This window comes from Hevea brasiliensis, chromosome 15 (assembly GCF_030052815.1).
Source record: "Hevea brasiliensis isolate MT/VB/25A 57/8 chromosome 15, ASM3005281v1, whole genome shotgun sequence".
NCBI classification, from domain to species: domain Eukaryota; kingdom Viridiplantae; phylum Streptophyta; class Magnoliopsida; order Malpighiales; family Euphorbiaceae; genus Hevea; species Hevea brasiliensis.
In genome coordinates, this window is record NC_079507.1 from 75,544,363 (window position 1) to 75,569,345 (window position 24,983).

At 35.2% G+C, this 24,983-nt stretch overlaps 2 protein-coding genes, 1 non-coding gene and 1 pseudogene across 3 annotated transcripts; 2 read left to right on the top strand and 2 right to left on the bottom strand.

The window, feature by feature from the left end:
* Positions 1-4,587: 4,587 nt before the first annotated feature.
* LOC131174131 (proline-rich receptor-like protein kinase PERK10) lies at positions 4,588-5,999 on the bottom strand. The gene is made up of 4 exons (XM_058137210.1): positions 5,717-5,999; positions 5,508-5,623; positions 5,085-5,162; positions 4,588-4,692 (listed from the first exon to the last, which is right to left on the bottom strand). Exons 1-4 carry the CDS (start codon positions 5,997-5,999, stop codon positions 4,588-4,590), a joined length of 582 nt encoding a protein of 193 aa, XP_057993193.1.
* Positions 6,000-15,321: 9,322 nt separating this feature from the next.
* On the top strand, positions 15,322-15,429 carry LOC131174196 (small nucleolar RNA R71). Its single transcript, XR_009144444.1, has one exon. It is a non-coding gene; the product is annotated as a small nucleolar RNA R71 (small nucleolar RNA).
* A 5,409-nt stretch (positions 15,430-20,838) lies between these two features.
* Positions 20,839-21,760, top strand: LOC131173835 (major allergen Pru ar 1-like). The gene is made up of 2 exons (XM_058136384.1): positions 20,839-21,164; positions 21,283-21,760. The coding sequence occupies exons 1-2, from the start codon at positions 20,981-20,983 to the stop codon at positions 21,579-21,581; spliced, it is 483 nt and encodes a 160-aa protein (XP_057992367.1). The 5' UTR covers positions 20,839-20,980; the 3' UTR covers positions 21,582-21,760.
* A 1,187-nt stretch (positions 21,761-22,947) lies between these two features.
* LOC131173921 (major allergen Pru ar 1-like) lies at positions 22,948-23,535 on the bottom strand (annotated as a pseudogene).
* Positions 23,536-24,983: the final 1,448 nt, after the last annotated feature.

Below are 24,983 nucleotides of genomic sequence, written 5' to 3' on the forward strand. Positions count from 1 at the left end.
GCAATGGTTTGCAATGGTAAGGACCATGAAATATTTAATAGAAGTTCTACATTTGTTTCCCACCCAAACTGGAGCAGGCATTGCAGGGTGGAAATTCAGGAAAATGAAATTTCATATGGAAATACTTTGGACATTTATTACTTCCAGATGTAAAGTTCGACCTTGGGTTTTTTTTTCCTTTTAATTATTTTATAAAGAAATTGTCCTTGTTATCAACGTCAACACAATGAAACCATGATTCTGAAAGCATTACTATAATACTAGTAATATTATCATATAGTCATATGTGGCCAGGAACTGATAATTCAGGTATATTTATTCAAAGTCTGGTCCAATTGACTCCTTTCCAATGAAAATATCAAGCCACAATTGAACTGACGCTCACAACAGAAATTTATTAGGAGCAAGTGAAAAGGTAGTATCCCGCAGGATGAGAAAAACAAAAACATCAAAGCCACAGCTCCAGCACGTGATGTGACTTATCCGCAAGTATACGGGTCGTCTCAAGTAATAAAGTGATGAATCAAGTATCGTTCCCACGAGGATTTGCTGTTTGATTACTAAACTATGAATGAAGCGATTATTTGGGCTAATGATTAATGAATAAATGGTAAATGTAAATGAGCAAGGTAAATTGATTAATCCAATTGAAATGGGTAAAGAGCAAACAAATAAATTCTAATTTTAGTTCGCAATTAAACTAAAATTAACAATAGGTAATTTAAGCAAAAGTCTAATTATGGTAAAAGTGATTCCAGAGTTGGGGGTTTATGAATAAATTAGTTGGGATTTGTCTTGGGCATTCCAATTTTTAGGGAAAAATAGAGTTTGAAGGAAATTGATTCTAAATCCCTTTGATATCTTTTTCAAGCAAATCAAAGCGTATTCTAAAATAACCAAACCTACTTTCGTATGTATTTGATTATTTTAAAACTCATTAAGTTTTGTAACCAATAATTAATTCCTCTTAAAGTCCTAGTTTATTTCTAAATCTAGGTGATTTTAAGTTCCAATCCATGATTACCCATTAATGACTTTCACCTTTCGGTCCTTCAATCAAAGATTAACACAATACCCAATGGGTACCAACATTAGGCAAGTAAATCAAGCACACAAGGAAGGAATCAAAACTCATATTCATATAAAATAAGGAAATACCCAGTCCAAATCCACAAATTAATCTAAGACATATTTCCCAACTCTGAAATCTAAAGAAATTACTCACTCATGATGGTATTTACAAGAAATATTGATGGAAAAATATAGAAAAACATGATAAAAGGACTGAAATGGGAAAACCCAGGTGGAAGAACCAAGGTCTCTGGTTTCTGGAGCTCCAAACTCGTGCAGCAGCTCCTCTTCCTAGAGAGAATGGCGTCTTCTCTTCCTCTTTCTATATAATTTTCTTTCCTTTTTGTTTTTCCTCCCCTTCCTCTTGTGGCAAAAATAAGGAAATGATGAATTTATATGGTCCCTAAAAGTTGCCCTAAAAGTAAATAAAAGACAAGGAGTTGATAGGAAATGAGGTGTAAAATTATCCAAGTCAGCAGCACTATTCACGTTCTGGGCAGTCTGCTTAGGGTTCGGCTTAACTCTAAGCAGCTTTTTAGCAGATTTCAGCTTCTGGTCGCACTGTCTACTTAAGGTTAAGCAGACCTTCAGCAAATCTCGGCAGACTTAGAGTAAAATAGACTTTTCTGCTCATGCTTGACTTGTGCTGCACCTTAAGCACTGCCGCTTTACCCTAAGCATGATCTTATGCAAAGCCTCAAGCAAATTTCGGCTGGTTTGCTTTTTCAAGGTTTGATTTCTTTAACTTTCCTCCATGCTTAAAGAACTCCAAATTTCTTCAAATCACTTCCTATTGCACTCATTGATCTTCGATTTGCCACAAAATCCTATCAAAAACAACAAAATTACAAAAATCACATATAAAGTATTTAAATTTAACAAATAAGCTAAAATAAAGCTAAAAACATAAAATATACCAAAATATAAGGGCAAAATGGATGCACAACTACCCTAAAATGCCTATATGAAATGAGTGTAACAAATTCCCCCAAACTCAAACCTTTGCTTGTCCTCAAGCAAATTTAAAACAATTAATGCAATTTGGGGTACCTTACCTTAAATTTATGAAAATTACTTATCCAAACTCTCAAGCTTACTTTTAGCCACCAACAAACCATATACCCACTTTCAAGATGCAAAGAATTCAATCCTTACCAAAGTTATCACCGCTTAGCCTTGGGTCAATTATCCATATCATCAAGCCCAAACCAATCAATCACAAAGAATAATCATGCCTAAATAGACTATAGGGTAATCCATAAACTAAAGTGTCTCAAATAATGATGGAAGTAAATGGATGGATTTAATGATATCCCAATCCCATAGGCAATTCTCCTATTCCAATCTCCACTAATGTAGCAAAACACCATCAAAAGATCAAAAGGACTTTCAAGGGTCGTAATGGGGCTAAGGGGGTGATAATGTGGCTAACAAGAAAGGGATAAGGGTAACAAAATATGAGAATAATCAAATTATTAAAAGATCAAGACACACAAATTTTTTTTTTCTTTTTTTTTTTGAATCATTTGGAAGAAGGAACTTTACAACTATTCACCAATGCTAGCATATAATTTTGAAGCTTTTAGAGGGACTATATAAATAATATTGACTTTGAATTACAATTGTCCCTTTCAATTCACCCCCAAACTCATTTCTTTGTATGCTTGAGTGGTGAATTACTTTACATACCATAATTGAATTTGCTAGCCTTTTTACTTTAGTCACTTCTCCCAACTAATTGTTATACATATATTTTTTTTCTTTTTCTTTTTTTTTATGTGTATCTATCACTTAAAGGATTATTCTCATGGAGGGTAGGTAAGTGTTTGGGTTTATGGCTAGGTAGTAATGTGGATTCCAAAGGAATAAGAAGGATAAATGTAGGCTCAAATTGGTTCCAAAGGGAAATTTTTAAGTGAGGTTGGCTAAGGCTAAAATATGGGTTTAAAATTCAAAGAATGCCTAGATCATTTCTTTTTCAAGTGTATGCTATGATTTCGCCTTGAAAGGTTTAGGAAGATTGTTCTAGGATTGGTGAGACATCAATTAGCTACTTCTCACCTTAGAGTTTTCTCTAAGCACTCAAAGTCAATGCAATTGATTGGGTGGCCCTTGGCTAAGAAGATATAAACTAAAGCAAGAATCTAATAACTTTGCACCTATCCAGAACTTTCAATCCATCAAACCTTTCTAAAAATAAGCTTAATTGCTCTTCAAAGCAACTCTCAATCCTTTAAGGACAAGGTAAAAATTTATTTTTATGATATGCATGATCCTAAAATGAATGCATAAATTGAATTAAAACTAAGTGTAATCTATATGAAAACTATATGCAAATGTTTGTATATGGGTATAGACATGTGTGTGGTATATGTAAAAGTGTATGGATTATCTATATATGGATGAATGAAATGCAATAAATGAATGAATGAAAAATTTAAAAATTTTGCAAAAATTTTGCCCTCACCCCCAAACTCAAATGAAACATTGTCCTCAATGTCTAAAATGAATGCAAAGATGGGCAAAATTGTGTGAACTAATCAATTAATGAAATATATATAATTGGGGATTAAATCAATGTAAGCTCAAGTATTTCAAAATTAGCTCAAAATGATATTAACAATGAAGCTTTAGAGAGAAAAATGTGAAAAAGTATCCCAAATGTATGAATTTACATTGCTTAAGATGTTGCTTAACCTGTTGCGTAGGGTAAAGCGAAAGCATAAGCATTGGCAACATACCATAGGCTTAACTGGTGTAAGGGAAGCTGTTACCTCCAACTGATGTGGAACAGTTGCTGCTCAAAGAAAATTTGTGCAACTCATCAATGTCAACAAAATTAGGATTGAAGAAAAGATAAAGTGCAAAAATAATGTGCAAGAAAATGGAAAAGTGTAAAGAAATAAAATCTAATAGTTAAATCAAAAATTAAACCAAAAAGCATTTACAGAGTATCTATGTCCATAGCAGAAAATAAAATAGAGTAAACGAAAAGAAGGAAGTGCAGGTATAATCTTAAAAACTAATTACCAAAGTATTACAACCATGACCAAAGTTTGAAAATTAAAATAAACAGATTACAAAATAAACCTAAAACAGAAATTAGTACTATTGCTACTGATCAAGCTTTCTTTGTCAAGGCTTTCTTCTTTGCACGCACTGTGGTGTGCTTCATGTTCTGCAAGAGGTTCATTGTGATCCAAGCTTGAGCGGTTCCAAGTTTTCTGTTAAGTCTTTCATTTCTTGAAACATGGCTTGGCCCCAATGATATAAATTGTTGTAGGATTGGGCCAGTTTGTTGTAAAGCTCTAGCATTTGAAGTTGATGTTGCTTCTGTTTCTTTTTAAGAGATAAAAGTCTCTTTTTAAGTTTCTTTTCTAGCTTCTTCTTTTGGTTAACCTGCTCCTGACCCATGTTTGATTTCTAAGCTCTTCAAGGTAGCAAGAATTTCTGTGGTGTCAGGTGAGGGAACAGATGATTGGACAGTGAAACTTGCTATTCTGGATTCCAAGGATCTTAAGAGGGATAAAATGTCCACAAAACCGTGGGGGTAAAGGTTGGTTGTGGTTCTGCTGGTGCAAAAGTGGTGGGGTCTGCAGTACCAGTGGTATCAGGATGCTGCTATAACAGAGTATAGGTATGGCCTACTTTCTCACAAACATCCATATGCAGCAACATTGTGCTGTCTATATATGATTCCCCAGAAACTGGCAGCAATTTATATAAACTAGCATCAAAGCTAAATGAGTTTGCTATAGCAGTTATATACCCCCCAAAAACAATACTACCTTTAGTATGCTTTGTGACAATTTGGTGCCAATGAGTAGCTATGAAATGGGCTGTGCTTACTTGTTTTCTCTCCTTCATGCACCACAAGAGAAACAAATCCTCAAAGACCCACAATATCATATCGTGTCCCCTTCCTAAAACAAAGTGTAAGTAATGAACCTATGGAGGTATTTCAATACATGGTCAACTATCCTAGAGGCTTTTGCAGTCCTGTGTATAATAACCCCAAAAGGTGCAATATCCTTCCGCACTGAACAGTCATAAACAGCTTGTCGCCACTCAATGTTTTTATATCCCGAATCCTGAAAACCAAAAATTGCATTCATAGCAACCATGTCTAATTCCCTATCAATTCCAAAGACATCAAAATATATCATATCTTTATGTTCAGGCACTGTTGGTTTGAAACTCAACCTTAGGGAACTCAAAAATTCGAGGGTTAGATCCTTGTACACTGGTTCCCTAATTTTAGCAAAGTCAGTCCAGCTAACAGCATTCAAATAGGCAAATACAGAGTCATAAATGCCTAATTCTTTCAAAATTTGCTCATCCATATACTTTTTTGCCAAAATAGTTTTAGAAACTAATTTCTCATAGGCCTTTTTCATATCCATATCCCTAAAAGCCCAAGGTAATGGAGAAATTACCTCCTCTATAGTATCTGCAGATGACGCAGGTGCTGGAGTTTGCAAGGAAGACTGAGATACTGGTGTTTGGGTCACTGGTGCTGGAGTTTGTGAGGAAGACCTGGTCCTTTTGCTAACTGGTTCAGAGGATGGCTGAGGTGGAGAATTCAGGTCGAAAGGAACAGAGGGTACTCATTTCCGTTTTCTGACAGGGGTTTTCTTAAGTTTACTTGCAGCTTTTTTTGTTTTGCCTTGGGTTCTCGTTTGAGTAGGCACAGGTTCAGGCGCTGGTTCTGGGGAATGGGTGTCGGGAATTGGTGTTTCATTTTGTGGCTCGGATTGCGGCGAGAGGGGAGTCGGTGGAATGAAAGGTGGTATTTGGCTTGGGGGTGGTGGCGGTGACTGAGGTGGTGGCGATTGAGGTAATGGCGGCGTTTGTGGTGGCGGTGACTGAGGGAGCGGCGGACTGGGGCTGGGGTTAGGGTTTGTGGGTAATGAGGATGGAATACCCATTTTTGATTTGACAGAATGTCGAAGTCCACTGAGTTTGGGTTTGTGGGAAGACCACATTTTAGTTCTTACCATTTTAATGAAAAGGAAGAAACCTTTCGGCTTTCTGTAAAAATTGCCGGAAGAAAATGGCGTGAGAAAGGAGTCGATGAGGTTATCGGGAGTGTGGGTGAAGCTTTTGGAAAATTGGCGGAAGTGCTGGGCCTTTTAAAATGTGGGGTAGACATGTGGTATTCTGGGCCATGCTTAGGGTTAGGTATAAGGTTCAGTAGAATTTGCTTAAGACTCTGCTTGACAAGCAATGTCATTAGCAAGTTTCGGCAGGTTTTGGGAAAAATCGTGGTTTTGCTTACCAAAATCAGTCCAAGAGCTATGGAATGCTATTTTGACTCTCAGCAATTACCAAATACACACAAACACCATAAAATTGAGGGATTTAAATTCATAATCTCTTAAAACTCATCAAACACCATATATTTTCATTTACCTCATGCAAGCTTTTTTTTCAATTTAGGCATCTATTTTAACTACCTTTGTACACATTTAATGAAATGGTCTCATTTCTTTACTTATACCAAAAGCACATTTTCAGCAGCATTTTGGATAAGTTCCAATCAATCAAGAATTGCAGAAAAGATGTAGAAATTGACCTTTTTAGCAGCATGAACAGTAGCGTATACGATAACCAAAATCTGCAGAATTCAAAAATTAGCAGCAATTCCAAACAAAAGCATGCAAATTCCTATCAGACTACAAAATTATATATACACTAAAAGGTGAAACTTAACAAACATTATTTTTGCACTTCAATAAAGCTCTCATCAGTCCTAAATATCAAAATTGATCCTCATTCAAGTTGCATTTCACAGAATTTACACAAAACACAAAATCAAACATGTGCTATCAAGTAGATTGCAATATCAGCAATTTAGCACAAGTTTAAAGGTGTTACTGTTCACAGGCACTGCATAAAGTGCAGAATTTTGCTTATACTTGCTTCCCTTCAATTCTTTGTTTTTGCCACAAGTGTAAACTTGCCCCATCTTCATGAATGACCTACAAAAGATAAACAAATGTCACTTTTGAGATTAATGGGGGTGAAAACTGAAATGAAATTAAATGGAAATTAATTACTATAAAAGGATACGCTTGGGTTGCCTCCCAAGAAGCGCTTGTTTAAGGTCTTAAGCTTGACCTTCCACTCCAATTCTCCTAAGTATCCCTGACTGGAGAACCAAGCCATGAAACCTCTACAAACTTTTGCGTGGGTTCTCCAACAATATAGTGTTTTAATCTCTGCCCATTAACTTTGAAAGTCCCTGAGGTCTCATTGCCTAACTCAACAGCTCCATAGGGGTATACTTTTATAACAGTGTAGGGCCCTGACCATCTTGTCTTCAATTTTCCTGGAAATAACCTTAACCTAGAGTTATATAGGAGAACAACATCACCTTCTTGAAATTCTTTCCTCCTAATATGCTTATCATGCCATCTCTTAGTTCTTTCCTTGTAAAGCTTGGCATTTTCATAAGCATCCAATCTAAGCTCCTCAAGTTCATTTAGTTGCAGCATTCTTTTTTCTCCTGCAGTTTTTAAGTCAAAGTTCAGTATCCTTATGGCCCAATATGCTCTATGCTCCAACTCCAAAGGTAAATGACAAGCTTTCCCATAAACCAATCTAAATGGGGTAGTTCCGATAGGAGTTTTAAAAGCTGTTCTATAGGCCCAAAGAGCATCATCTAACTTTAGTGACCAATCTTTCCTTGAACAATTCACTGTTTTCTCAAGAATTCTTTTCAGCTCTCTATTGGAGATCTCCACTTGACCACTAGTTTGTGGATGGTATGGTGTTGCAACCTTATGCTTCACTCCATATTTTTGCAATAATCTTTCAAATTGATGGTTGCAAAAATGAGAACCTCCATCACTTATAATGGCACGTGGAGTTCCAAATCTTGTAAAAATGAACTTTTTAAGGAATTTAATCACAACTCTTACATCATTAGTTGGAGATGGTATAGCTTCAACCCATTTGCTCACATAATCTACTCCAACTAAAATGTATTTGTGTCCCAAAGACGATGGAAAAGATCCCATGAAATCAATGCCCCACACATCAAATAATTCCACTTCCAATATATTTTGGAGGGGCATTTCATCTCTCTTTGAGATATTACCCATCCTTTGACACCTATCACATGCATTTACAAACTTCCTCACATCCTTAAACATGTGTGGCCAAAAGAACCCTGCTTGAAGAACTTTTTCTGCAGTCTTTGTCACACTCATATGACCCCCATAAAGTGAAGAATGGCAATCTTTGATAACATTCCCTATCTCCTCATCAGCTAAACATCTTCTAATCAGCCCATCTCCACATCTCTTGAACAAAAATGGTTCCTCCCAATCATAATCCTTCACATCAAAAAGAAATTTCTTCTTTTGCTGCCATGTTAAATCAGGTGGAAGGATTCCACACACTAGATAGTTCACAAAATCTGCATACCAAGGTGTTTTTGCATTCATGATTACTAACAGTTGCTCATCAGGAAAATAATCATCTATTGGGGGCTCTTTTCCCAAATTGTCTCCTTGTTCTTGCCTCAATCTAGATAGATGATCCGCTACCACATTTTCTACTCCTTTCTTATCTTTAATTTCCAAGTCAAACTCTTGAAGGAGTAACACCCACCTTATCAATCTAGGTTTAGCCTCTTTTTTCTGAAGGAGATACTTGATAGCTGCATGATCTGTGTATACTATGACCTTAGATCCCACAAGATAGGACCTGAATTTGTCTACTGCAAATACTACTGCCAAAAACTCTTTCTCTGTAGTAGAGTAATTTATTTGAGCATCATCTAAGGTCCTACTTGCATACTATATTGCATACACTTTCTTATCTTTCCTTTGTCCCAAAACAGCCCCAATGGCATAATCACTAGCATCGCACATTAACTCAAAAGGTAATGACCAATCGGGTGGCTGCATAATAGGAGCAGATATCAAAGCTTCCTTTATCCTGCAAAAAGCATTCATACAATTAGTATCAAAATTAAATTCCACATCTTTACTCAATAAATTGGTAAGAGGTTTAGAAATCTTAGAGAAATCCTTGATAAATCTCCTGTAAAATCCAAAGATGCCCCAAGAAACTCCTCACTCCCTTCACAGATGTTGGGGGTGGCATTTTCTCAATAATTTCTACCTTTGCTTTGTCCACCTCAATACCCCTGTTTGACACAAGATGTCCCAAAACAATTCCTTCTTGCACCATAAAATGGCACTTTTCCCAATTCAAAACTAAATTGAACTCTTCACATCTCTGCAAAACCTTAGACAAATTAGATAAGCATTCATCAAAAGATTTACCATACACAGAAAAATCATCCATGAACACTTCCATAATATCCTCAATCATGTCAGAAAATATGGACATCATACATCGTTGAAATGTAGCAGGGGCATTACATAGTCCAAATGGCATCCTTCGATATGCAAAGGTACCATAAGGACATGTGAAGGTAGTTTTATCCTGATCATCTGGGTGAATAGGGATCTGAAAGAACCCTGAATAGCCATCCAAATAGCAAAAATAAGAATGATGAGCTAGTCTCTCAAGCATTTGATCTATAAATGGTAATGGAAAATGGTCCTTTCTAGTTGCCTTATTCAATTTTCTATAGTCTATACACATTCTCCATCCAGTTACAGTTCTTGTAGGTATTAGTTCATCATTTTCATTTTTCACTACTGTGATGCCCCCTTTCTTAGGTACAACATGAACTGGACTTACCCAATTGCTGTCAGAAACAGGGTAAATGATACCTGCATCAAGCAATTTCAAGATCTCCTTTTTCACAACCTCTTTCATGTTTGGATTCAATCTCCTTTGTGATTCTCGAGAGGCTTTATGGTCATTTTCCAACAAAATTCTATGCATGCACACAGAAGGATGTATTCCTTTAATATCATCAATGGTATAACCAATTATCCTTCTATGCTTCCTAAGAACTCTCAATAATTTTTCAACTTCACAATCAGTCAATTTAGCACTAACAATCACAGGATATGTAGAATTTTGACCTAGAAAAGCATACCTGAGATTTGTTGGAAGAGGTTTCAACTCTACCTTTGGTGCTTCACTTTTCTCAAGCTTTGATGATGAAGTTGTTTCTTGCTTCAAGTCCCCAATTTTTTCAATATCAACCATAGGCAATGGTGGATTTCCTTCCAAAATTGTAGCATATTCTGCAGCTTCCTCAATCTCATCCCCTTTTTTGATGTTATGAACCAAACAAGCTTCTAAGGGATCTTTAGGATGTTGCTTTTTAAGCACTTCTCTAACCTCTTCATCTATCACATCAACTCTCAAGCATGAGTTTGAATCATCTTTCTTTTTCATTGCTTGAAACAAATTAAATTCAACTTTCTCTTCCCCAACTTCTAATGTAAGTCTCCCATTTTTTACATCAATCACAGCAAAGAAGAGCAAGGAAAGGTCTACCAAGAATAATAGGAATGTGTACATCCTCCTCCATCTCCAATACCACAAAATCCACTGGTATGAAAAATTTTCCAACTTTCAGAGGAACATTCTCAACTATCCCAATTGGAAATTTAATAGACCTATCTGCTAACTGTAGTGATATGGTAGTAGACTTCATTTCTCCAATCTTCATTTTCTCATAGATAGACAATGGCATCAGACTAACACTGGCTCCAAGATCGCATAAAGCCTTATCTATACTGATATCCCCAATGTGACATGGTATGGAGAAACTTCCAGATCCTTCGCTTGGGTGGAAGCTTATTTTGCAAAATAGCACTGCTTTCTTCCGTGAGAGCTACAGTCTCAAATTCCTCCAATTTCTTCTTGTTAGATAAAATTTCCTTCAAAAATTTGGCATATGAAGGCATTTGTGCTAAGGCATCAGTGAAAGGAATAGTCACATGCAAAGACTTCAATACCTCCAAAAACTTCCCAAATTGTTTATCCAATTTCGCTTTCTGAAACCTTTGTGGGAATGGTAAAGGTGGCATGTAGGCTTTAGGTGCAACATATTTAGGTTCTTCCTCTTTGCTCTCCCTCTCCTTACTTCCTTTTCTTCCACTGAATTTTCTTTTTCAGCTTCAATTCTAACTTCAACTTCAGTTTGTTCATCTCCTTCTCTGCTTTTCTTTTCTTCAACTTCCTCTTCAATCTTTTTATCTCCATTCTTCAATATTTTTCCACTTCTCAATGTAATAGCCTTGCAATGCTCCCTTGAATTTTCTGGTTGGCTAGGAAGCTTCCCAAATGCTTTGTTACTTGAAGAGCTAGCTTGTTGAGCTATTTGATTCTCTAACATCTTGTTGTGTGTTGCCATTTGATCCACTTTAGATGCTAATTGAGAAATCATTTCTTGTTGACTTTGATGGCTCACAAGTAGAGTTTCAATCATAGATTCCAATCTAGCTGTCTTGTCTAGTTGTGCTTGTTGTGGTAGAGGTGGAGCAGGTGCATTTTGAGGTTTAGAAATTCCAGGAGGGGGGCCTCTATTCTGCTGAAAATTCTGATTTTGTTGATATCCAGAAGGTTGCTGAAAATTCTGATTTTGCCCTTGTCTACCTCCCCAAGAGAAATTGGGGTGGTTTCTCCATGCTGGATCATAAGTCGCAGAAAATGGGTTACCACCTGGCCTTTGATTGTAGTTCCCCACATAATCCACTTGCTCACTTGAAAAATCTTGATTAAGTGCAGAAAAATCTGCTGCACAATTGACATTTGCAGCTCCAACTTCTACTGAATTACTAGAACCTCCGGCTGAAGAATCTACTTTCATGCTCAGCTTGTCCATCTTCCTTGTCAAAGCATCAAACTTAGCATTAATCATATTCATGGCATCAAGCTCAAACATACCAGCTGGTTTCTTGATCTCATTCCTCTCACAACTCCATTGGTAGTTGTTATAAGCAATTTTATCAAGAGCGGAAAAAGCTTCATCTTCAGATTTCTCCATAAGGTCACCTCCAGAAGATGCATCAATTGTACTTCTAATAGCTGGTGAAACTCCATTGTAAAAGTGTTGAACAAGCATCCACTTAGGAATCCCATGATGTGGACATCTCCTGTAACACCCCCGTTGTATAGCCTGGTATATTTCACTGTTCCGGTGACCGGTGTCGGTCCGGACAAATAAAGAGATTAGAGCCACACTTAAGACAACATGAGAAGCCATAAACACAAATAATTAGTAATGTTTAATTAGTTAACTATAAATAAGAAAAATAGAACATAAGAGGTTAAACGAGCCGAGAGTCACAGCGATGAGTGACCTCCTCGGGACGCATCATGAAGTCGCTTTTAAACTCAAATTTCGAACCGTAAAAAGTGACGCTGCGGTCCTTAGGACCCTTATGAACACAGTGGAAAAGAGAAAATCACGAAAAAGAACTGTTAAGTCAGTCAAATAATTAGGTCAGGGAGCCGGAAGAAATATTAGATTATTTGCAAACCGGGATGAACCGGCGAGGGGCAATTTGGTCAATTGACCAGAGTCGACTCTGACCTAATCACAAATAAAATCGTATAAAAGAAAATTTTGTAATATATAATTAAATTAAATAACTAATAGAAAAAAAAAAAAAAAAAAGAGAAAAGGAAAGAGGTTGGAAAAGTCAAAGTTGAGACATCACTAATGATGTCATAAACAAATTTGTTAAATACTTATTAAAATTGATATTTATGGTCTTCCAAAGCAAAAAACGTATAAGGAAAGAAAAGAAAAAAGAAATTTATTAGAAAGCTCTTCTTCTTCCATCAAGTGCCGCCCCACTCCTCCATGAAACTCCATGAAAGCTTCTTCCACTTAAGCTTACTTTAAGCTTGAATTTCTTCATCCAATCAACATCACTCCCCTAGAAACTTCATTAGACCTTGCAATCTCAACCTAGGAACAAGAAAGAAAGAGGAAAGGAAGAGAGAAAGTGAAGAATTGGCATTTAAAGTTAAGGTTAGTATGTTAAACTTCTTATTTCTTCACTTAAATGCATGATTAATGGTTGAAATGAACTTAGGATTAAGGAAATGAAATAAAAATATGGGGGAAGGACAAACTAGAATTTCAGCCAGCCATGGATGTGGGAGAGTTTGATGTATTTTGAATGAATTAAATGTGTTAGTAAGCTTGCATGAGAATGGTAGTAAGTTGGAAATGCATAAATGGGAGTAAATGCAACATTTTAGTGTAGTTAGCGTTTGAATATTAGGGTTTGTGAACCAAAAAAATTGGAGAAATGCATAAATGATATTTTTGACCAATTGTGGACTGAAAAATGGTCAATAATGACCAAATGAATTGTGTGGGAATGGTGGAAAATTTAGCTAAATTCGTAGGTCAATGGTCATGCTGCTGGCAGCATGACCAAACCTACTTTGAAGGACCAAAACTCAAATTTTACAAGCCTAATGGATATGCCACCAATTGGAGATGAAAATAGACATAAAAGAGCACAACTTTCATTAAGGAACCATGACCAAAAACTGACTAAAACTTGGTGAAACAATTGACCAAAGTGAGTTGATAGCAGGCTGCCCTGCACCAAACTGACCAAATGAACAGACTGTTCATTTGGTCATAACTCGAGCTAGGTAGGTCAAATTGACCTGAAATTTTACCAGCAATTATATATGATATAGACCTAAAACTTTCATGAAGAACACCAACCCAAATTAGGCCATTAACTCATTCAAATCATTGAGCAAAGTTAAAATTTATGTACTGAAATTTTGCAGATTTTTAGTTGAGCAGCAATGTTTGGATAGCTATAACTCTCTCTAGAAAACTCGGATTTAGGCGATTCTTGAACCGATGGAAACCTAAGACATAGTACAACATTTCATATGAAGAAAGTGAGACCAAATTATGAACTTAACTTGATCAAACAATTGACCAAAGTTGGACCAAAAATCTGCCAAAGACCTAAATTGCGGTATGACGATTGCATGTGAACAAGAAACTTATTTTGGCCATAACTTGAGCTACAAAACTCCGATTGAGGTGATCCAAAAATGAGAATACACTTAAGACAATAAGGAACATTTTCTATGAAGGAAGTTTTGTCAAATTCCAACAGTAGATAGACCAATGGAATAGTGCAACTTCGGAGAACCAAAACCGAAAATTGGCAATTTTGCCAATTTGACCTAAGCTTTAAACAAATGACCAAAACCAACAAGTTTGGTGACCAAAATGTGGTATGTGGGTGAAGTTGAAGTTCCCATACCTATTAAGCCTTAGAAAGTCAATAATTTGACTTGAATAGTGCAGTGAATAGTAATCCGAAACACAAAATTTCGAGAACGTCGAATTTAACACGTTAGAGCTAACTAAATGTGAAGTTAAGTTTATTTTGGATTTATTTTAAGTTCTAGTATTGAAACATTGTAAAATTATGTGTTTCAGTTGAAAAGAATATCGGGAAGGAACCCGAGGAACCGAGTCGAGGCTAAAGGACGACTCGTTTGAGGTTTGTGCACAACGTATAATTTTATAATCATCTTTTGCATATTGTTTTGAATAATGTGAAATATTGGATTATGGCATTCTTATGATGTTTGATTTAAATTGTGAAAGTTATTGTGTATATTTGAAATGACAATGTTTAGCAAATTGTTAAGATAAGTTTTGAAACCACAGTGTCATGACCATATATTTGAACACCTCACTAGCACGACTAGTAGGGGTAATTAGTTTCGAATTTTGATTCCTTCTCTGGAGAAGTGTTGAGGTGTGCCAGTAGAAGAGGATGTGAATGGATATCCATATATTTGAGCTAGCTAGCCTTGTGATATGATTTCTCTTTAGCCTCTGGCTATTGAGATTCATGTGATTTCTCTTTAGCCTCTGGCTATTGAGATTCTATTTGTTTCGAATGGCATGATCTAGCTGTGGGTTTTATGAAATGTGTTTTGATACTTTGAAACGAACTTGGTTTACATGTAAAACCTTACAATGCATGATTGAGATTGAGTTTGAAATTGAAGTAGTGGTTGAGAAAAACTTTTAGAAGTGCTTTTTACAGGTATTCGAAGAACGGTTTTCTCAAAATACAGAGGAAACTCTGTCAAAATTTTTATAAAATTTGCGGAAAACTAAAATGGCCAAAAATATTAATTAGTTTTAATTTCAACTAAATGTTTTAAATACTTATTTGAAATGCTCACCACTTATCAAAAATAGGAAAATTGTTTTAAAATCCCTTGTAGGGTACTTAATGAGTTATCGGTAGGTGAAGTGCGGTAGTTCATTAGGTATTCTACGGGATCATGTGATGCCTTACAGAGGGGTAAGGTGTGACATCTCCTTTGCAAATCCTTGTACCTCTCCCATGCTTCATACAAGCTCTCATCATCTCTAGGTTTAAAAGAAGTCAGCTCATTTCTCAGCTTAGCTGTCTTGCTTGGTGGAAAATATTGAGCTAAAAATGCTTGAGAAAGTTCATCCCATGTTGTGATAGAACCCGGTGGCAAAGAATGTAACCACTCTCTAGGTCGGTCCTTCAAAGAAAAAGGAAATAATCTGAGTCGAATTGCATCATCAGAAACTCCATTTATCTTCAACATATCACTGATCTCAAGAAAGTGTGCTAGATGCACATGTGGACTTTCACTTGGATTTCCTCCAAATTGTGCTTGTTGTACCATTTGACAGAGTGCAGGCTTCAGTTCAAAATTATTGGCTTCTACTCTTGGTCTTGTGATACTTGGCATGAAATCTCCAATGTTAGGATAGGCATGATCCTTCACAGAGCAGTTGTTATTGTTATTGTTGTTGTTGTTAGCCATTTCTTCTTGTAATTCCTCTTGCTCTTGTGCTCTTTCTTGTTGTTGTTGAGCCTTAATTTCAGCTTTTCTCCTCTTAGATTCTGCTCTTAAAGCTTTTGCTGTCTTCTCTATTTCTGGGTCAAAGAATAAATTGATTTCTTCACTTTTTATCCTTCTCATAAAATAAAGCACCTGAAAAACAAAAATAAACAAATTCTCAAAGTAAAATGATAAAAAGAAATAAAATAAAATGCCCAAATTAACCAAACAAACAATTGTTTAATATCAAACAAAAAATCAAATCCCCGGCAACGGCGCCAAAAACTTGATGTGACTTATCCGCAAGTATACGGGTCGTCTCAAGTAATAAAGTGATGAATCAAGTATCGTTCCCACGAGGATTTGCTGTTTGATTACTAAACTATGAATGAAGCGATTATTTGGGCTAATGATTAATGAATAAATGGTAAATGTAAATGAGCAAGGTAAATTGATTAATCCAATTGAAATGGGTAAAGAGCAAACAAATAAATTCTAATTCTAGTTCGCAATTAAACTAAAATTAACAATGGGTAATTTAAGCAAAAGTCTAATTATGGTAAAAGTGATTCCAGAGTTGGGGGTTTATGCATAAATTAGTTGGGATTTGTCTTGGGCATTCCAATTTTTAGGGAAAAATAGAGTTTGAAGGAAATTGATTCTAAATCCCTTTGATATCTTTTTCAAGCAAATCAAAGCGTATTCTAAAATAACCAAACCTACTTTCGTATGTATTTGATTATTTTAAAACCCATTAAGTTTTGTAACCAATAATTAATTCCTCTTAAAGTCCTAGTTTATTTCTAAATCTAGGTGATTTTAAGTTCCAATCCATGATTACCCATCAATGACTTTTACCTTTCGGTCCTTCAATCAAAGATTAACACAATACCCAATGGGTACCAACATTAGGCAAGTAAATCAAGCACACAATGAAGGAATCAAAACTCATATTCATATAAAATAAGGAAATACCCAGTCCAAATCCACAAATTAATCTAAGACATATTTCCCAACTCTGAAATCTAAAGAAATTACTCACTCATGATGGTATTTACAAGAAATATTGATGGAAGAATATAGAAAAACATGATAAAAGGACTGAAATGGGAAAACCCAGGTGGAAGAACCAAGGTCTCTGGTTTCTGGAGCTCCAAACTTGTGCAGCAGCTCCTCTTCCTAGAGAGAATGGCGTCTTCTCTCCCTCTTTCTATATAATTTTCTTTCCTTTTTGTTTTTCCTCCCCTTCCTCTTGTGGCAAAAATAAGGAAATGATGAATTTATATGGTCCCTAAAAGTTGCCCTAAAAGTAAATAAAAGACAAGGAGTGGATAGGAAATGAGGTGTAAAATTATCCAAGTCAAAGACTATTCACGTTAGGGCACCGCTTAGGGTTCGGCTTAACCCTAAGCAGCTTTTTAGCAGATTTCAGCTTCTGGTCGCACTGTCTGCTTAAGGTTAAGCAGACCTTCAGCAAATCTCGGCAGACTTAGAGTAAAATAGACTTTTCTGCTCATGCTTGACTTGTGCTGCACCTTAAGCACTGCCGCTTTACCCTAAGCATGATCTTAAGCAAAGCCTCAAGCAAATTTCGGCTGGTTTGCTTTTTCAAGGTTTGATTTCTTTAACTTTCCTCCATGCTTAAAGAACTCCAAATTTCTTCAAATCACTTCCTATTGCACTCATTGATCTTCGATTTGCCACAAAATCCTATCAAAAACAACAAAATTACAAAAATCACATATAAAGTATTTAAATTTAACAAATAAGCTAAAATAAAGCTAAAAACATAAAATATACTAAAATATAAGGGCAAAATGGATGCAAAACTACCCTAAAATGCCTATATGAAATGAGTGTAACAGCACGCACGGTAGAATATCTAGTTATAGGTATCAGGATTGCCTTGAAAATTTCCAAGGACTTTTCTTTGCCAGCCTTAATCTGCTCTTGCTCGAGCTCCAAGTCTCCAACAGTAAAGTAGGTGCTGTTTTCTTGAAAAACGATCCTCCAGCTGCAGATGCTTCAAACTTGATCTCGTTAGAGATTTTCTCAAACACATTCATCAAGGCATCGCCTTCAATCACACTTTATTTGTATATAAGATTTTGTTTGTCAATTTCTTCAATCCTGTGCTTCACTTACTTGAATTGGCTACCTGCAAAGGATGGATTGTTCAGATGCATAAATTGACTACTGTTACACAAATTGGAGGGTCAAATATATATCTTCTAGTTCTTTTTGTAATATACTTGCCTTCCCCGAAAGTGACTTTCTGACGGTTCCAGGCCTTCCATCTCCTTCCAGGATTTCAACGTTGCTGATGGCCTTGGGAATAACCTTTTGGATGAGATTGTCACTGTCAAGGACAAAAGCCTAGAATAGCTTGGCTGGGGGGACAGGGGAGGCAACCTCCAGTTCATAAGTGACCACTCCCATGATCCTAGAAAATAGCAAGAAAAGGAAGCACAGAAAGGAGCAGGCCGGTGGCGGAGGAGGAGGATTGACTGATTAATAGTCGGTTCTGATGTGAGAAAATGTGTGTAATTAGATGTATTTATAGATTGATGCTAACTAATGATTATAGGAAATATCACCTGCAATTTCTTGACTTTGTTGGGGATATTGAGTCTGTTGTTTTCTATTTTTATTTGGTTTCGTTTGTGATTTAAACATGAAACGTCACATATTTGAAAATGACTCTCATATCACTGTTTTAAAACTCATTGGTGTTCGCATGAAGGCTTGGAAACAGAAGAAGAAAGCAACTTTTGAGAAAGATGCTTAATGCATAGCTGATTCCAAATGCTGTCCTTTTCTTTAATTTACTAAGAAACAATTTTATGGATTAAAAACTAATTTGCTAGGAAACAATGATGTGGTTTAAAAACTAATTAAAATTTCAAACAATTGTCAACTTGGGGGCTTGGCTTTCTTTTTAGTAACAACTAACAATTTTTTGATTAATATAAGTTATAAACATATTCTCCCTTGAAGGCTCCTAATGTTGGGTCCTACAAGTAATCTCTTTTTTGGATTTTTCCTTTAGAGTTATCCATATGTGTAATGCATTTTTTTTTTTAAATGAAGATGAAATAAGAAGTGATAGGCTACTATGAAAGGTTATGGCCTTGTTTAGCTGGGGTAAGTTCATTAAAAAATTTTAACATATCAAAAAGTTAACAAATTCAGCTTGTTTAATTAACATTTCTATTCCGCTTCCTAAGAAGTAAAGGAAGTAACTTCCTGGAAACAATGCTTACATTCTACCTTTAATTTCTCTCCATATAAGAGTGATAAATCTCTAAAAAGGTGATAAATTTATGAATGGATAAATGGTGAAATTAAAATTCGAGACTTGTTCACTACGCATTGAAAACTTAATCAGATTACTTTTGATTGAATCATCTATTGGCTTTTAATGATGAATAAAAATATTATGAACTAAAAATAGTATTTTTAGTCATCTTTAATTAAATTTCCTTATATGGATGCACCCAGATACAATAATTTTACATACATCTTACTTAGTGTGGCAAAATGAATCAAACTTTTTTTTTATAATGAAATTTTATTAAAATTAAATAAAATCTATGAAAAATTTAACATGGTCATCGTCATACCAAGCCGATAGGTCTTCTTGATACCCTAAAACCTAAATAATGGCATATTAAGTGGAAAAACTTAAAAAGCAGGTACAAAACGTAAAAAAGATACTACCAAAACAAGAAAATCTGAAAACGGCAAAGGAAATCTAGATTACACATCAAAAGCAGCCAAGGCAAGACATGAACCAACAAAACAAAGTTCTAAGAATATCCTAATTTATAACTAACCAAAACAAAGAAGCTGCAACAACAAAAATCTCCCAATTTGAAAGCCACAATTCATCAAAAAAACTCAAAGATACAGCCGAAATGAGATCAAAAGGTGGCGATAAGGTCTAAATCTCAGGTAAAACCTTGCTTGGCCAACGAGTCTACAACAGAGTTTGCCTCATGGAAAATATGACTTATCACTACAGGAGGGAGAGCATTCAGGAGATTGGAAATTTCATTAATGACTGAAGTGAGCTTCCAGAGCCTTGTGGATGGCTAATTGTTCTGTAGCATTAGAGTCTATAATTCCAATTGGACAAGAAAATATACACTTGAAAGCCCCTATTGAGTCCCGAAGAACTCCACCAATCGCGCTAATACCAGACTTTCCTAGAGAAAAGCCATCAACGTTCCATTTGAAGCTAGATAGGGGAGGGGAAACCGATGGAGACACAAGCCTGTTCTTGGGAGGATTAGTTCAAGACCTTATGGATTCAGATGTAATCAATAGTCTGTTGCTGTGAACAGAAAATTTGCGTCGAGTGCCTTCATCCAAAGAGAAAGACGATGAAGAATAATGGCACACAAGTCAAAAGTTGAAGTATCCTTCTCATTGAAGACTTTGTCGTTTCTATCAGTATTATTTTCAATTTTCGTAATATATATATATATATATATATATATATATATATATATATATATATATTGTTTTCGATGAACTAAAAATATGAAAAGTCTTCTACCCCGTCCAAGCAGGCAGGCATTTTTGTTGCACTAGATTGACCACGGAAAAAACTATCATATTTCATATTAGGACAATTAATGCCATGTAGAATATTGACTATATATTTAAGGTATATGAATGGAAAATTAAAATAGCTCAGAAGCTAAAAGAATTTCAAGATAAATCAAACAATTCTCCGTAGTACTATAGAAAAGATAATCCTTGTTAATTAAGTCCAAATTCCCTTTAAAATCTTAATTTTTTTTTAGAGGAAAAAAAAAGAAAGAGCAATATGTGCGTACTTGATCAATTAAATTTTCAAAAGGAACAATATCTAATAGAAGTATAGATTAGGAGTCATCAACATGTAGCAGCACGCCCTTTTTCATTACATGCTCTTTCTGACCTAAATGCAAAATCGTCTTGGTCTTTACAAGGAATATTTTGACGCAAAACCTTGAAGCTTATTCGATAAATACCTCCTTCTGCTCCTGCATTTCCCCACCCAATAGATACATATTTATCCTACTAGTCTCTATATAGCATCTTCCTTGTTCATATATTTACCTTCCATTTAATCTTTTCAAAGGCCATCATGGGTGTTTTGACTTTTGAGAGGGAAATGGCTGCCACTATCCCTCCAACCAAGATGTTCAAGGTGTTCGTCCTTGAATCTGACACTGCTATCCCCAAGATTCTGCCTCAGGTCGTTAAGAATGTGGAGATTATTGAAGGAAATGGAGGGCCTGGAACCATTAAGAAGACTTCCTTTGCAGAAGGTAACAATTAATTAGTTGAATTACACCCTTTGCAATAAAAAGGTTAATCAGTGTTTCAAATTATAATAAAATTATGATTATCAACTAAAATATGTTGTGTTTTTATGCATGTTTTTAGGTAGGGAAGTGAAGTATGTTCAGACCCAGATTGATGCAACAGACAAAGACAATTTCACGCACTGCTACAGCGCTATTGGAGGCGATCCATGGATGGACGCACTGGAGAAAGTTTCCTATGAGATCAAAATGGTGTCTTCTTCTGATGGAGGATCCATTATCAAGACCACCACTAAATACTACCCAAAGGCAAACGGTGAGATCAATGAAGACCAGATCAAGATTGGAGCAGAGAAGGCCCTGGCATTGTTCAAGGCTGTTGAAGCTTATCTCTTGGCAAATCCTGATGCTTATAACTAATTAATTAAAATTGTGTTTAGTTTACACTTTGTTATTATTTGGATGGCAGGCGAAGCCACTTTCGGGTCGATAATAAAAGATTGTAATCGCGTTCTTTGGTTTCTCTACCAGTGGATTAAGGATTATAATTAATCCCTAATTAAGCTCATAATAAATAAACAAGAATTTTCTTTCAGAAATGTTGGAATGTACTTCTTCATATTTTCATTGTTGGCTTACAGGCATTCCTTCAGAACTTAAGGCTGTTATGTATGCTGATGGCCCTCGCGCTTTTTAATGCAATGCTCTGAATGTTCATCATTCAAATTCAATATTATGTAATCACCATTAGCACAATTATCTTATGTTATTCTTTTGTCCTGTTCAGTTTTTTTCATTGGACAAATACAGTGATGCCTTGCTTTTTTGACAGCATCAAATCAGACTTTTCAAAATATTATTCAAACGTCAATAGCTTTGATTGAGGCTATAATTAGTCATTGTTAATGTCAATTTTATTTGACTAAAAATGAAGGAGGAAAATTCAAGGCAGAATTCATAAAAAATATATTCATGGCCGTAACGCATGAGAGGTGAGTCAAGCGAGGAAGGCCGCCGGGAAATTTTATATTTTATATATATTGTAATTATATATTTTTATATTTAATAAAAAAAATTTTATATTGCATTATTAGATTTATAATACATTTACAAAATTTTAATACAAAATCTAAAAGTTTTTCTCTTGAAATATTGCTTTTTCAATTTCAAAAACTGATTTTTTTTTCATTATTGAAAAACTGATTTTGACGTAGAAACTATTTTAAATATAATTTATATTAATTTTGTAATTTTACATTATACTTATAATATTCCTATTTATGTTTGTATTGACAAAGGAAAGACAAAAGAAAGAACCTAATATGCGAGTAGCTTGACGAGTATAATCGGACACAAAGACCCGAAAAATCTATTAGTACATTATCAAAAAGAAAATATGAAAGGGAAAAATAATCAATTGATTGATAAGTTTTTTTTCCCCCTTCTTGTGGGGAAAAATATTTTTTGAACATATTAAAAGGTGGGATTTAGAAATTTTAAAAAAAATATGTATGGGTCTTGAGATCAATTATATATATCATCAACACAAAGAATGATCAAATTACATAAAAAAAGCAACTAATATAACTTGATCATATGATAATTCTTGTGCATTTATTGAAAGAAACAAGGGATTCATATCATTCATTTTCTTTGCGACGTAGAAAATAACAAGTTTCTTAACTCTTGACCCGTACAACTGCAAACTTTTATTTGCAAACCAATGGCATTTTTTTGCTCACAAGCATATATAAGAGACTATTGCAGCAGAAAAGCAGCAGCAGTTTTAGCAGGCATCAGGATTAGCCAAAAGGTAAGCTTCAACAGCCTTGAACATTCCTAAGGCCTTCTCTTTGCCAGCCTTAAGTTGGTCTTTGTTGAGCTTAAAGTCACCAATGGTATGGTAATTGCTGCTCTCCTTGCAGATGCATCCTCCATCAGGGGATTGCTGGAACTTGATATAGTAAGTTATTTTTTCAATCACATTCATTAACATGTCGCCTTCAATCACACTATGGCTGAATTTTAAGTTCTCTTTATCAATCGCTTCAATCTTATGCTTCGAGTACTTGAATTGGCTACCTGCACATAAATATTTAACATTCAGTACAATTAGTTTCAACATTCAGTACTTGAATTGGCTATGATAATATCTAAAGGAAAGCAAGTTTAATAAATCGATGATCATGCTTTCCCCAAAAGTAACTTTTTTTATGGTTCCAGGGCCTCCATCTCCTTCAAGGATTTCAACGCTCTTAATGGCCTGTGGCACAATCTATGGGTAGGAGAACATCGGAATCAAGGACCAAGGCTTTGTACAGCTTAGCCGGCGGATGGGGGAGGTGACAATCAATTCGGAGGAAACAACACCCATGTTACCTTAGGAGTTGAAAATGATCCAATAGGAGAAAGGATTAGGATTTGGTTGCTTTGTAGTTGTCCCTTGAGTGAAGAAGTATGGGTGACTAAAGGGTGATATATATACACTGGTGCAACTGTCTATCCTGTGGTATCATACTATCTTTGTTTTCTTTTGCAGGATTTCCAGCTGTTTGCTGCCCAATAGATTCTTTATGAAGTCCATATTTTTCCTGAAGAAACAAATTTTGGGATCAAGGTTCCATCTATTCTTACCAAGTAATTAAAAAAAAACTGAACAGTATTTTCATGATTAAAACTTCATGGCAACTTCTAGTGTTACATGGCTAAAATTAGGATCAATATTTTATTTATCTTAATTCTTCTTTTTAATTTATTTAGTACTTGAACTCAAAACTTTATAGTCCTGAAAACAACTCTAATATTATTCAATTAAATATCATTGATTAATTTTTCTTTTTTTAATCACACATTTATTGTCAGAGTCTCACACTTCATAAGGTTGGAGCATCAAAGTTTTGATGTCCTAAGAGCTTTAACGTGCCAGGAAATTTAAAAAATTCACCCTTTTTGTGAAAATCTTCACATTATATACGTTAGTTTCCACAAGGACTTCAACTCTCTGTCATTCTCCAGATTTCAAGGTCGTCTATAAACAGGGGAATGAAGAGGATGCTATGCTAATGATTTTCAGGTGATGGTCTTATGAGAGAGGGGCTGATGTGGCAGTCAGGTGCAGACATGGCTGCAGACAGATGATGTGGCTAATAGGTTCTAACTTATAATAAAAAAAATAATGAGAAAGATGCTAATAATGGTCCGCTTAAAAATATAGATGTGTGGTGGTAACTTGAAAAAAAAAAAAAAGAAGACTATAGTGAATTAGTTTTAAGTTATAAATTAAATTTCAAATGATGATTTGCATTAATAATAAGTGAAATTTACCTGTAAATTGTGAAATGGTTTTCAATGGTAAGGACCATGAAATATTTAATAGAAGTTCAACATTTTATTCCCACCCAAACTGGAGCAGGGATTGCATAGTGGAAATTCAGGAAAATGAAATTTCATATGGAAATACTTTGGACATTTATTACTTCCAGATGTAAAGTTCAACCTTGTGTTTTTTTTTTTTTCCTTTTAATTATTTTATAAAGAAATTGTCCTTGTTATCAACTTCAACACAATGAAACCATGATTCTAAAAGTATTACTATAATACTAATAATATTATCATATAGTCATATTTGGCCAGGAACTGATAATTCAGGTATATTTATTGAAAGTCTGGTCCAATTGACTCCTTTCCAATGAAACTAAGAAGCCAAAATTGAACTGACGCTTACAACAGAAATTTATTAGGAGCTAGTGAAAAGGTAGTTTCCTGCAGGATGACAAAAACAAAAACATCAAAGCTACAGCTCCAACAGGCACAGTAGAATAT